The sequence below is a fragment of the Salvelinus sp. IW2-2015 genome, unplaced genomic scaffold (assembly GCF_002910315.2).
Source record: "Salvelinus sp. IW2-2015 unplaced genomic scaffold, ASM291031v2 Un_scaffold1727, whole genome shotgun sequence".
NCBI classification, from domain to species: Eukaryota; Metazoa; Chordata; class Actinopteri; order Salmoniformes; family Salmonidae; genus Salvelinus; species Salvelinus sp. IW2-2015.
This window is the reverse complement of record NW_019943114.1, coordinates 21,834-34,682: the sequence shown is the minus strand read 5'-3', so window position 1 is coordinate 34,682 and position 12,849 is coordinate 21,834. Positions and strand designations below refer to the sequence as shown.

Genomic DNA, 12,849 nt, shown 5'->3' with positions numbered 1-12,849 from the left:
CCTCTGCATTTTTAAGGTTAGAGTTAAGGTTGGGATAGGCTTAAAAAAAACTTCAAAAACAACTTTCTATCACTGGATTTAACATGCAACCTTTTGCATCAGAGGCAGACGCCCGTCCACAACGCCCTAGCAACACCCTTGAATGTAACATGCTCACTGTTGCCCCTTGTGGCTGGTTCCCACATCATCTCCCGACATCCTCAGACATGGATGGACGTAATACTGACTTATCACGGGTGACCTGGCTGATTTATCATATGTTGATGTGTTCTTGTGTGTGTGTGTGTTCGTGTTCCAGGCGACGGGCAGAAGATCTCGGCAGGTGGACAATAGTCCGGACGGAGTGTGGTCTGCCTGGGAGGAGTGGTCAGGATGTTCTCAGAGCTGTGGAGTGGGCGTGTCACAGAGAACCAGAAAGTGTGAAGCCCCTCCCCGTCCTCCTAACTCCTCCTCTCTCCCACTCTCCTCCAAACTGGGGGGTTCATCGTTCCTCCCAGGGAGGGCGGGGGTCCCAACCATGGCTCTGTATCTCCGCCATCCGCCCCTTCTCCCCCTCATTACTCTAGCAACCAGCCATCCCAGTACGGGGGAGGAGGTGGGGGAGGGACGAGAGACAGCCAGCCCCCTTCTACCCCCTCACTCCCATCATCCAATCAGAACCCAGGACTGTCTCTCTATCGGGACACTCCTATAGGAGGAGGGGCAGGAGCTGTGCCAGCGCAGTCCTCCAATCCCACGTCTCCCCTCTATCGCCCGGAATTCTCATCACCCAATCAGGAACCAGGTTCTGTTTACCGTTCCCACCTCATTTCCTCGCCCCCCCATCCAGCTACAGCCAACCAGCGCAGGCCGCCGCCGGCCAGCCAATCCTGAACAGGGAGGGTGGGAGGAAGTGGGAGCAGAAGGTCAGTGTGCCCAATAGGGGGCTCTGCCTGCTAGTAGGTGAGTATGATTGGATGATGGTGTGTTGGCAAGGAAACTGTTTACTGTAGATGTTGTTTTAGACGTCATGTAAATGTTAAGACGTTGTTGTTAAGGTGTTAGTAGTATGAGTTGAGTCATTCGGTTGATGTGAGTCATGGGAGTGTGAGTTGCTGTGCCATTAGATCACTAGTTCTGCTCAATATCATGACCTCCATACAGATAGACTCCTTAGGCTCTCACTCTCCTGTGCTCTGCCTCTAACTCTCACTGTAGGCTGTAAGCTGTTGGCTCCAGTTGTGGAGAATGTCAATCATTTTAAGAGCAGATAAGAGTTCTGTCATCATGTGCAATATTTCCCTGTTATAATCTCTCTCTCTTTTTCTGAGACAGCGCTCAGATTTAACAACATTTCTCCGCCATGTTGGAGTCACTAGAAATACGAAATTACATCATAAATATTCCCTTACCTTTGATTATGTTCATCAGAATGCACTGCCAGGAATCCTAGTTCCACAATAAATCGTTGTTTTGTTCGATAATGTCCATTACTTATGTCCAATTAGCTACTTTTGCTAGCATGTGTAGTACACGTGTCCAAACGCTCGCGCAGATGCAGGCAAACGTCGGACGAAAACTTCAAAAAGTTATATTACAAGTCGAATAAATTGGTCAAACTTAGTTGAGAATCAATCTTCAGGATGTTGTTATCATATATATCCWATAARGTTCCAACCGGAGCATTCCTTCATGTCTGTATAAGTAATGGAACGCAAGGAGATATCATGAGGAAAGCGCGTGAGCAAGAATTGGCAATCTGCCAGACAAATGACTGAGACACCTCCCATCCGGGCCCCACTTCACACTAGAGGCTTCATTCAGCGTTCTACAGACTGTTGACATCTAGTGGAAGGCGTAGGAAGTGCAAACAGATCCATATATTACAGGAAATTGAATAGGCGATGACTTTAACATCGACCAATCTCAGAATTCTCACTTCCTGTTTGGATTTCTTTCTCAGATTTTTGCCTGCCATATGAGTTCTGTTATACTCACAGACATCATTCAAACAGTTTAAGAAACTTCAGAGTGTTTTCTATCCAATCGTATTAACAATATGCATATATTATCATCTGGGGCAGAGTAGGAGGCAGTTCACTATGGGCACGCAATTCATTCAAAAGTGAAAATGCTGCCCCCTATATCAAAGAAGTTAACTCTGCATTTTTAAGGTTAGGGTTATGTTTAGGAATTAACTCAGAAATCTTAAGGTTAGGCATGAACTCTGAATGATTAAGGTAAGGGTTAAGGTTTGGGATAGACTTAAAACAAAAACTTAAAAAACAACTTTCCATCCACCATCCCTGTCCGCAACACCCTTGAATGTAACAGCACCCTTGAATGTAACAGCACTCACTGTTGCCTCTAGTGGCTGGTTCCCACATCATCTCCCAACATCCTCAGACATGGATGGACGTCTAGTGACCTGGCTGGTTTATCATATGTTTGATGTGTTCTTGTGTGTGTGTGTGTTCGTGTTCCAGGCGACGGGCAGAAGATCTCGGCAGGTGGACAATAGTCCGGAGGGGGTGTGGTCTGCCTGGGAGGAGTGGTCAGGATGTTCTCAGAGCTGTGGAGTGGGCGTGTCACAGAGAACCAGAAAGTGTGAAGCCCCTCCCCATCCCCTAACTCCTCCCCTCTCCTACTCTCCTCCAAACTGGGGAGGTTCATCGTTCCTCCCAGGGAGGGCCGGGGGTCCCAACCATGGCTCTGTCATCTCCGCCATGCGCCCCTTCTACCCCCCTCATTACTCTAGCAACCAGCCATCCCAGTACGGGGGAGGAGGTGGGGGAGGGACAGAGAGACAGCCAGCCCCRTTCTATCCCCCCTCACTCCCATCATCCAATCAGAACCCAGGACTGTCTCTCTATCGGGACACTCCTATAGGAGGAGGGGCAGGAGCTGTGCCAGCGCAGTCCTCCAATCCCACGTCTCCCCTCTATCGCCCGGAATTCTCATCACCCAATCAGGAYCCAGGTTCTGTTTACCGRTCCKCCTCATTTCCTGCCCCCCCATCCAGCTACAGCCAACCAGCYCAGGCCGCCCGCCGGCCAGCCAATCCTGGAACAGGGAGGGRGGGAGGAAGTGGGAGCAGAAGGTCAGTGTTGCCCAATAGGGGGGCTCTGCCTGCTAGTAGGTGAGTATGATTGGATGATGGTGTTGGCAAGGAAACTGTTTACTGTAGATGTTGTTTTAGACGTCATGTAAATGTTAAGACGTTGTTGTTAAGGTGTTAGTAGTATGAGTTGAGTCATTCGGTTGATGTGAGTCATGGGAGTGTGAGTTGCTGTGCCATTAGATCACTAGTTCTGCTCAATATCATGACCTCCATACAGATAGACTCCTTAGGGCTCTCACTCTCCTGTGCTCTGCCTCTAACTCTCACTGTAGGCTGTAAGCTTGTTGGCTCCAGTTGTGGAGAATGTCAATCATTTTAAGAGCAGATAAGAGTTCTGTCATCATGTGTAATATTTCCTGTTTAAATCTCTCTCTCTCTTCTCTCTCTCTCTCTCTCTCTCTCTCTCTCTCTCTCTCTCTCTCTCTCTTCTCTCGCTCTCGCTCTCGCTCTCTTCTCTCGTCTTTACTCTCGCTCTCTCTCTCTCAGGTCTCTTCTATCCGTCCGGGTCAGTTTGGTTACGGCAGGGTTCCCTTCTCTCTGCCATTACACCGGCAGGCCCGCCACACTGAGCACGGCAATGCTACATAGCAACCCTGGTACTAGAGACCGAGGGCAGGAGGGAACTGTTGTTAACATTGACCAAATGGACAGATCCGGAGAGAGAAGAGGAGGGGAGAGAAGGAGAGGGAGGGAGGCAAAAACACAAAGGGAATAGGGAGAGAGGGAGCATGAGAGGAGAGAGGAGGAAAGGAAGACAGAGGGGGAGAGTACGGAGTCACCTGTCGCTAAGGGCGTTAATAACGACAACCATAGCTAAACCAGAAAGGAATGGACAGAGGGAACGGACACTCACAGACAGATGGACAGACAGAGACAAGCTGCTGCGGAGCGAGGAGGGAGAGAGGGAGAGAAAGAGAGAGAGTGCCCTCGACTCCTCACTCACAGCGCCATCTCCCTTCCAGCCCAACCACGACAGAATCATTGACAGACGCGCCCTCCTCCCTCCCCCCTGCCTCACCCTACTCCTCTCTCTCTCACCCTACTTCCCCCTCTCCACCGCTTCTCCCCCCAGCACAGAGAGAGAGAGTCCCCCTATGGGTTCAACCCTCAGCTCCAATCCCTCACCCTGGACCCCCCAACCCAACATCTACCCCCTGCAACATCAGCAGCACCCCCACCCCTGGCCGAGGGGAGACAGGGGACAGAGATTACCCCCCAGAACTACAGGTGTTCGGGAGCAGAGCATGAGTATCGTCGGTGCTTCTCACAGGTAAGAGCAGATGCCTTGGGTCTTGAAATGCCTCAGTTCCTGTATGATGGTATAGTTAGTAACACAGTAGTTAACTAGGAGGTGGTTTGTATGAGTGTATAGTTAGTAAACCAGTAGTTAACTAGGAGGAGGTTTCTGTATGAGTGTATAGTTAGTAAACCAGTAGTTAACTAGGAGGTGGTTCTTGTATGAGTGTATAGTTAGTAACACCATAGTTAACTAGGAGGTGGTTCCTGTATGAGTGTATAGTTAGTAACACCAGTAGTTAACTAGGAGGTGGTTCTTGTATGAGTGTATAGTTAGTAACACCAGTAGTTAACTAGGAGGTGGTTCCTGTATGAGTGTAGAGTTAGTAAACCAGTAGTTAACTAGGAGGTTCCTGTATGAGTGTATAGTTAAAATACCAGTAGTTAACTAGAGGTGGTTCCGTATGAGTGTATAGTTAGTAACACTAGTAGTTAACTAGGAGGTGGTTCTGTATGAGTTTATAGTTAGTAACACCAGTAGTTAACTAGGAGGGGGTTCCTGTATGAGTGTAGAGTTAGTAACACCAGTAGTTAACTAGGAACTGGTTCCTGTATGAGTGTATAGTTAGTAACACCAGTAGTTAACTAGGAGGTGTGTTCCTGTATGAGTGTATAGTTAGTAACACCAGTAGTTAACTAGAGGTGGTTCCTGTATGAGTGTAGAGTTAGTAACACCAGTAGTTAACTAGGAGCTGGTTCTGTATGAGTGTATAGTTAGTAACACCAGTAGTTAACTAGGAGGAGGTTCCTGTATGAGTGTAGAGTTAGTAACAGTAGTTAACTAGGAGGTGGTTCCTGTATGAGTGTAAGTTAGTAACACAGTATTAACTAGGAGGTGGTTCCTGTATGAGTGTAGATTAGTTAGAACACAGTAGTTAACTAGGAGGTGGTTCCGTATGAGTGTATAGTTAGTAACACAGTATTTACTAGGAGGTGGTTCTGTATGAGTGTATAGTTAGTAACACGTAGTTAACTAGGAGGTGGTTCCTGTATGAGTGTATAGTTTAGTAACACCAGTAGTTAATAGGAGTGGTTCTGTATGATGTATAGTTAGTAACACCAGTAGTTAACTAGGAGTGGTTCCTGTATGTGTGTATGTTAGTAAACCAGTAGTTAACTAGGGGTGGTTCTGTATGAGTGTATAGTTAGTAACACCAGTAGTTAACTAGGAGGTGGTTCCTGTATGAGTGTAGAGTTAGTAACACAGTAGTTAACTGGAGGTGGTTGTATGAGTGTATGTTAGTAACACCAGTAGTTAACTAGGAGGTGGTTCTGTATGAGTGTATAGTTAGTAACCCAGTAGTTAATAGGAGGTGGTTTGTATGAGTGTATAGTTAGTAACACCAGTAGTTAACTAGGAGGAGGTTCCTGTATGGCCATAGTGATACAGTATCTGTGGTAGTGACGGCTGGCTGTACAGTAGTAGCGTTGTGTATGGCAGTCATATGGAACTGTCTGGCTGCTTGTACTGCTCTGGGCTTTTACCGTTATGATCGGAATTCCTTCACGCTTACACAAGCAAAGCGGTGTGGTGTGTATGTGTGTGTGTGTGTGGTGTGCGTGTGTGTGTGGTTGTGTGTGTGTTGTGGTGTGTGTGTGTGTGTGGTGTGTGTGTGTGTGTGTGTGTGTGTGTGTGTGTGTGTGTGTGTGTGTTGTGTGGTGTGTGTGTGTGTGATATGTAACGCCAGATTTGGCCTTATGAGCTTGCAGGTCTTTGTGATTCTAATGTTATCGACTGGATTATCTCTGTATAGTAGCTGTAGTGTGTTGGTGTGTTGGGGTGGGGATATGGCTGTGACCTGTATCTGTAGTGTGTGGTACAGTCCCATAAACACCAGATGGGTTACAATCTTTAGATGGGATTTGACCCTAGAATGTCATAAACGAGACCAGGAAGTGTTCCCTGGAGCCAACGGTTCATGTGTTTCACTCAGTCCCAGTCAAATCCATGGAGTTCTATTTACTGGTCCTAGTGTGGACATACTTCCTGAGGAACCTTGGAATGTATGAATCACTGTCTGATCCAGCCACATCTCATTCTACAGTCAAAATGACATAATCATGATGGATTGTCCTGTGTGATTTTAACTTCAGAGAGGAGCTGTGTGTGTGTATCTTGTGTGTGTGCGTGTTTCCCCTGTGTGTGTGTGTGTGTGTGTGTGTGTGGTGTGTGTGTGTGTGTGTGTGTGTTGTGTGTGTGTGTGTGTGTGTGTGTGTGGTGTGTTGTGTGTGTGTGTGTGTGTGTGTGTGTGTGTGTGGTGTGTGTGTGTGTGTGTGTGTGTAAACACATTTAGTGTTGGCAGCCGAGGGGGGTGTCCATGTGTAAGTGGCATTAACAACAGTCCTGTATGGTTCACTCACCAGGCTACATATTTGTGTGGGTGTACTATGTGAATGTGTGTCACAACATTCTATGTTTAAGCCCGATCATGTGTGTGTACATGTGTTTACTCTGTTGCATAGAAGCAATGGGGGAACTGAGAGGGATAGAGGAAGGAGGAGAGGAGAAAAGTAGGAGGGGGGAGTGACTAATTTAAGTAGTAGTGAAAGAAGGTATTGTGTATAGAAATCTGTATGCAGGGGGAGGTGGAGGGGAGATGGGGAGAGAAGGGCATAGCAAACACAGGGAGAGGGAGAGAGACCTGAGAGAGCGAGAGAGGTCACAGAGAGGTAGAGTATAGATATAGAGGTAGAGAGAGAGATGGAGGACTCAGAGAGGGTAGATTTATAGTTAGATAGATACGATAGAGAGAGTGATCACAGAGGTAGAGAGAGAGAAGAGATAGAGGTGCTGAAAGAAGAGAGTTGAGAGAGCGAGAGAGGTCACAGAGAGGTAGAGATAGATATAGAGGTAGAGAGAGAGATGGAGGACTCACGAGAGGTAGATTTATAGTTAGATAGATAGATAGAGAGAGCGACACAGAGGTAGAGAGAGAGAGAGTAGAGGTGCTGAAAGAAAGAGAGTGGGTAGAGAAATGCAGTACACTCTTAGATTTTTTGTTGTTGTGGAAATGGAACCCAAACGATTCTACCTGGAACAAAAAGGGTTTTCAAAATGGTTCTCCTATGGGACAGCTGAAGAATCCTTTTAGGTTTCTAGATAGCCCTTTTTTTCTATAAGTGTAGAAGTCAGAGATAGGGTTCAGAAGTTACTGGAGTTAATGGGGAATATATATATATTAACAACAGTCCTGTGATGTGTATATATATAGTACTGTAATATATATATATATATATATATATTAGAGAGAGAGAGAGAGAGAAGGAGAGAGAGAGAGAGAGAGAAGGGAGAGGAGAGAGAGGAGGAGAGAGGAGAGGAGAGAGAAGAGAGAGAGAGAGAGAGAGAGAGGAGAGAGAGGAATGATGGAGAGAGAGAGGAGAGAGGAGAAGAGAGAGAGAGAGAGAGAGAGAGAGAGAGAGAGAGAGAGAGAGAAGAGAGAGAGAAGAGAGGAGAGAGAGAGAGAGAGAGAGAGAGAGAGAGAGAGAGAGAGAGGGGAATGTGGGAGAGAAACCGACTGAAGGAGAAAAAAAGTGAGAGAGTACACTTTGACCAGACTTCTGAGTGAAAGGAACTATTAAGAAAGACTACACCTCTTCCTTCTCTCTCACACTCCTCTCTCTGTCTTCTCTCTCTTTCATTCTTCCCTTGCTCTCTTTCCCAATCTACTCTAGAGTCAATATTTACTCAGTGTCAAGGGAGCATGCCTCCACACAAAAGCACCTAGGCCTATCTACTGTATCTAATATACACTATATATACAAAAGTATGTGGACCCTTCAAATTAGTGGATTATGCTATGTCAGCCATACCCGTTGTGTATAAATCAAGCACACCCCATGCAATCTCCATAGACAAACATTGGAGTAGAATGGCTCTGAAGAGCTCAATGACTTTCAACGTGGCACATCATAGGATGCCACCTTTCCAACAAGTCAGTTCGTCAATTTTTTGCCCTGCTAGAGTTTCCCCGGTCAACTGTAAGTGCTATGAAGTGGAAATGTCTAGGAGCAACAATGGCTCAGCCGCGAAGTGGTTGGCCACACAAGCTCACAGAACGGGACGCGAGTGCTGAAGCGTGTAGCACATAAAAATCGTCTGTCCTCTGTTGCAACACTCACTACCGAGTTCAAACTGCTCTGGAAACAACGTCAGAGTGTTCGTCTGGTGCATAATTAAATGGGTTTCCATGGCAAGCAGCCGAGACACAAGCCTAAGATCACCATGCACAATGCCAAGTGTCCTCTGGTGTGCTTGCCGCCATTGCACTCTGGAGCAGTGGAAACGCGTTTTCTGGAGTGAGGAATCACACTTCACCATCTGGCAGTCCGATGGACGAGTCTAGGAGAACGCTACCTGCCTGAATGCATAGTACCAACTGTAAAGTTTGATGGAGGAGGAATAATGTTCTGGGGCTGTTTTACATGGTTCGGGTTAGGCCCCTTAGTTCCAGTGAAGGGAAATCTTAACACTACAGCATACAATGACATTCTGGATTTTTTATTTTATTATTATATATATTTTTGTGTACTTTTTACCCCTTTTTCTCCCCAATTTTGTGGTATCCAATTGGTAGTTATAGTCTTGTCCCATCGCTGCAACTCCCGTATGGACTTGGGAGAGGCGAAGGTCGAGAACCCTGCATCCTCCAAAACACGACCCTGCCATGCTGCACTGCTTCTTGACACACTGCTCGCTTAACCCGGAAGCCAGCCGCATCGATGTGTCGTAGGAAACACCGTACAACTGGCAACACGAGTCAGCTTGCCGGGACTCTCCCAAGTCCCGGCCCGCCACAAGGAGTTGCTAGAGCGCGATGGGACAAGGACATCCCAGCCGGCCAAATGATGGGCCAATTGTGCACTGCCTCAAGAGTCTCGCGGTCGCGGCTGGCTGCGTCACAGCCTGGGATCGAAGCCGGGTCTGTAGTGACGCCTGTAGTGACGCGATGCAGTGCCTTAGACTGCTGTGCAACTCGGGAGGCTCCAGAAATGCTTTGTCGAGATCGGTGTAGAAGAACTTGACTGGCCTGCACAGAGGCCTGACCTCAACCCCATCGAACACCTTTGGGATGAATTGGAACGCCGACATCAGTACCCAACCTCACTAATGCTCTTGTGACTGAATGGAAGTAAGTCCCTGCAGCAATGTTCCAGCATCTAGTGAAAAGCCTTCCCAGAAGAGCAGAGGCTGTTATAGCAGCAAAGGGGGGACCAACTCCATAATAAGACCCATGATTTTGGAATGAGATGTTCGACGAGCAGGTGTCCACATACTTCTGGCCATGTATATAATATACTATACTGTATGACTGCATCTATAACAGTCAGCTTAATCCACAGAGAGTGCTATAATGAGAGATGTATGACAGCTTTATCACAGGATCTATATTAAGAGCAGTCCAGTTTACTGTATGGTCTAAGARAAGTACCGCTTGAGTTACACTGCTGGTAGAAGTTGCTGCTAGGCACAGATCTGGGATCAGCTTACCCTTGCTAAACCACTGATCTTAGGTCAGTTTCTGGAGGCAACTTCATCCACCCTGATTTACAGCATGATCCAAGTACTGTCAAATGTATCATATGATGTAGTTGAAGCAACAATTACTCTACAAAACGGGTATGTACTGTCTGAACAGCCAGAGCATAGTATTATCATGGTAATGGTCTCACACACAACAGAGATGGATGTTGAGAGAGACATATCCTGCCCTCTCTCCCAGAGTGTCTCGTATCCTGCCCTCTCTCCCAGAGTGTCTCGTATCCTGCCCTCTCTCCCAGAGTGTCTCGTATCCTGCCCTCTCCTCCAGAGTGTCTCTTCCTGCCCTCTCCTCTCAAGTGTCCCTCGTGATCCTGCCCTCTCCCAGAGTGTCTCGTACCTGCCCTCTCTCCCAGAGTGTACTCGTATCCTGCCCTCTCCGCCAAGAGTGTCTCGTATCCTGCCTCTCTCCCACGAGTGTCTCCGTATCCTGCCTCTCTCCCAGAGTGTCTCGTATCCTGCCTCTCCTCCCAGAGTGTCGCTCGTCATCCTGCCTCTCTCCCAGGTTGTCTCGTATCCTGCTCCCTCTCTCCCAGAGTGCTCCCGTATCCTGCCTCTCTCTCCCAGAGTGTCTCGGTATCCTGCCCTCTTTCTCCCAGAGTGTCTCGTATCCTGCCCTCTCTCCCAGGTGTCTCGTATCCTGCCCTCCCATCTCTTCCGCCCTCAGAGTGTCTCGTATGCCTGCCCTCTCTCCCAGAGTGTCTCGTATCCTGCCCCTCTCTGTCTCTATCCTGCCCCAGAGTGTCTCGTATCCTGCCCTCTCTCCCAGAGTGTCTCGTATCCTGCCCTCTCTCCCCAGAGTGCCTCGTTCCTGCCCTGCTCTCCCAGAGTGTCTCGTACCTGCCCTCTTCCCCAGAGGTCTCGTATCCTGCCCTCTCTCCCAGAGTGTCTCGTATCCTGCCCTCTCTCCCAGAGTGTCTCGTATCCTGCCCTCTCTCCCTCTCGAGAGTGTCTCGTATCCTGCCTCTCTCCCAGAGTGTCTTTATCCTCCTCTCTCCCAGAGTGTCAGTATCCTGCCTCTCTCCCAGAGTGTCTCGTATCCTGCCCTCTCTCCCAGCAGTGTCTCGTATCCTGCCCTCTCTCCCAGAGTGTCTCGTATCCTGCCCTCTCTCCCAGAGTGTCTCGTATCCTGCCCTCTCTCCCAGAGTGTCTCGTAATCCTGCCCTCTCTCCCAGAGTGGTCTCGTATCCTGCCCTCTCTCCCAGAGTGTCTCGTATCCTGCCCTCTCTCCCAGAGTGTCTCGTACTGCCCTCTCTCCCAGAGTGTCTCGTATCCTGCCCTCCTCCCAGAGTGTTCGTATCCGCCCTCTCTCCCAGAGTGGTCTGGATAAGATAACGGCAGTATTTCTCTGAAAAGTCCAGCAACTGACAAATTATATTGTTAGTAGTAGTTATAGTCCCGAACAGACCCAGAGTGCGGAAAGGACCAACCCCACACACACACACACACACACACACACACACACACACTTTGTCGAAATTGGTTTGTGCTGTGTTGGAACAGTGGAGTGTGTGTGTAAGTAATTATTATCAGCCATGCTATCCATACTGACTAAGTTTGTTTTCGTCTGGGTGCCTTCCAAATAGCTCCAGGGGCAGCGGTGTCCTTGTGACCCTGTGCTGCATCCAAACTCCTGTTTCTGCATATGTGTGTTTATGAAGCGTTCAGAGAAATAGAACATGTCCATTTCACATTTGATTCTATCCTTCTAGTGAACAGACCCAATGAGTATGTCTCAGTGTAGATCTGTTTCAATGTGATGACCTGATAAAGTGGGTCGTCCATCTTGGGAGGTGGTGGACAGACAGCTGGCTTCCTGTGCAGTGATGTATGAGAGTCTATTGTAGTGTTTATCACWTGYAGGCTCGGCTTCCTCTTCCTGGGTCAAGGCTAACTCTGAGACATGGCTGSAGACTCCTATGGCTGGAGACTGACTGACTGTGGTGTCGTTGGAGTCTACATCCATGTCCATATCTCAGGGTTATAGGTCAAGGCTACAGGCTGGAAAACATGCTTTATCATTAGCCAGGTCAGAATACAAGTCTGACCTGTTGTTCAGTTAGGAAGCTGACCAACAGAWTACACATAAACTCARCTGGGAGTGTGTGTGTTGTTTGTGTGTATCTTTGTCTGTTTCAGTGTCTGTGTGTTCTTGAGTTGATATGTACAGCTGTTTAGTGATGTGAGGCCCGGGACAGGCTGAGAGGACTAGGGGCCATTCCCAGGTGGGCAATCGCTGTTCCGTCACCTAGATGATCCGTGTGGAAACAGCTGCAGAGGAAGGTTCCCAAGAACGTCTGTTCCCCTAAGGAGTTAACTAGGGCACACCCAGGAGGGTGTGTGTGTTTGTGTGGTCAACAACAGCTTTCACAGTGGAATGTTCTGTGTGATCAAGACTTAGCGTTTGTGTGTTTACAGAACTTCTGTGTTTTGCTGTTTATGGGCATCCCAATAGTGTTTTTCTGTCTGTGTTTGTAGAAGTGCAGTTGATTGGTCTGTCAGTGTGGGCATCCTCTCTGTCCTKTGTACTGTGTTGCACAGTGGAGATTGTTGAAGGGAGGACGGCTCATAGTAATGGCTGGAATGTAGTCAATGGAATAGTACCATTCTATCCCATTGACTCCATWCCAGCCATTCCTATGAGCCGTCCTCCCTTCASCAGCCTCCACTGGTGTGGCAGTAASAGTAGACCTCAGTAGTACAAAGCCCCTGGGTCTTGGTGAGGGAGACCCTGGTTGATTTCCCTTGTTCTTTCATTTGCTCACACAACTACTGCCCATGCATCAACTCTCTCTTTCCTTCTCTTTTTCTATCTACTATTCATTTACAGACCCCCCCCTATCCTCCCCCTTTGCCCAGCTCTAAAGCCAGCACACCTATAACTTTCGCTGGCCTACAACAATATTTCTCGGACTAT

The 12,849-nt window shown here is 48.0% G+C and overlaps 1 protein-coding gene and 1 pseudogene across 2 annotated transcripts in view; both read left to right on the top strand.

The window, feature by feature from the left end:
* The window catches only part of LOC112071807 (ADAMTS-like protein 4), a 30,456-nt gene extending 27,317 nt beyond the window's left edge, over positions 1–3,139 (top strand). Inside the window, exon 3 of one of the 2 annotated variants that reach the window (XM_070439521.1) lies at positions 2,466–3,139. In XM_070439521.1, coding sequence (XP_070295622.1) covers positions 2,466–3,122 — 657 coding nt within the window. In that variant the 3' untranslated portion in view covers positions 3,123–3,139. Of the gene's footprint in view, positions 1–298; positions 816–2,465 lie in introns of those variants that run through there. The other variant, XM_070439522.1, reaches the window with a different exon arrangement.
* Positions 3,140–3,577: 438 nt separating this feature from the next.
* On the top strand, positions 3,578–4,448 carry LOC139024634 (ADAMTS-like protein 4; annotated as a pseudogene).
* The last annotated feature ends 8,401 nt before the right edge of the window (positions 4,449–12,849 follow it).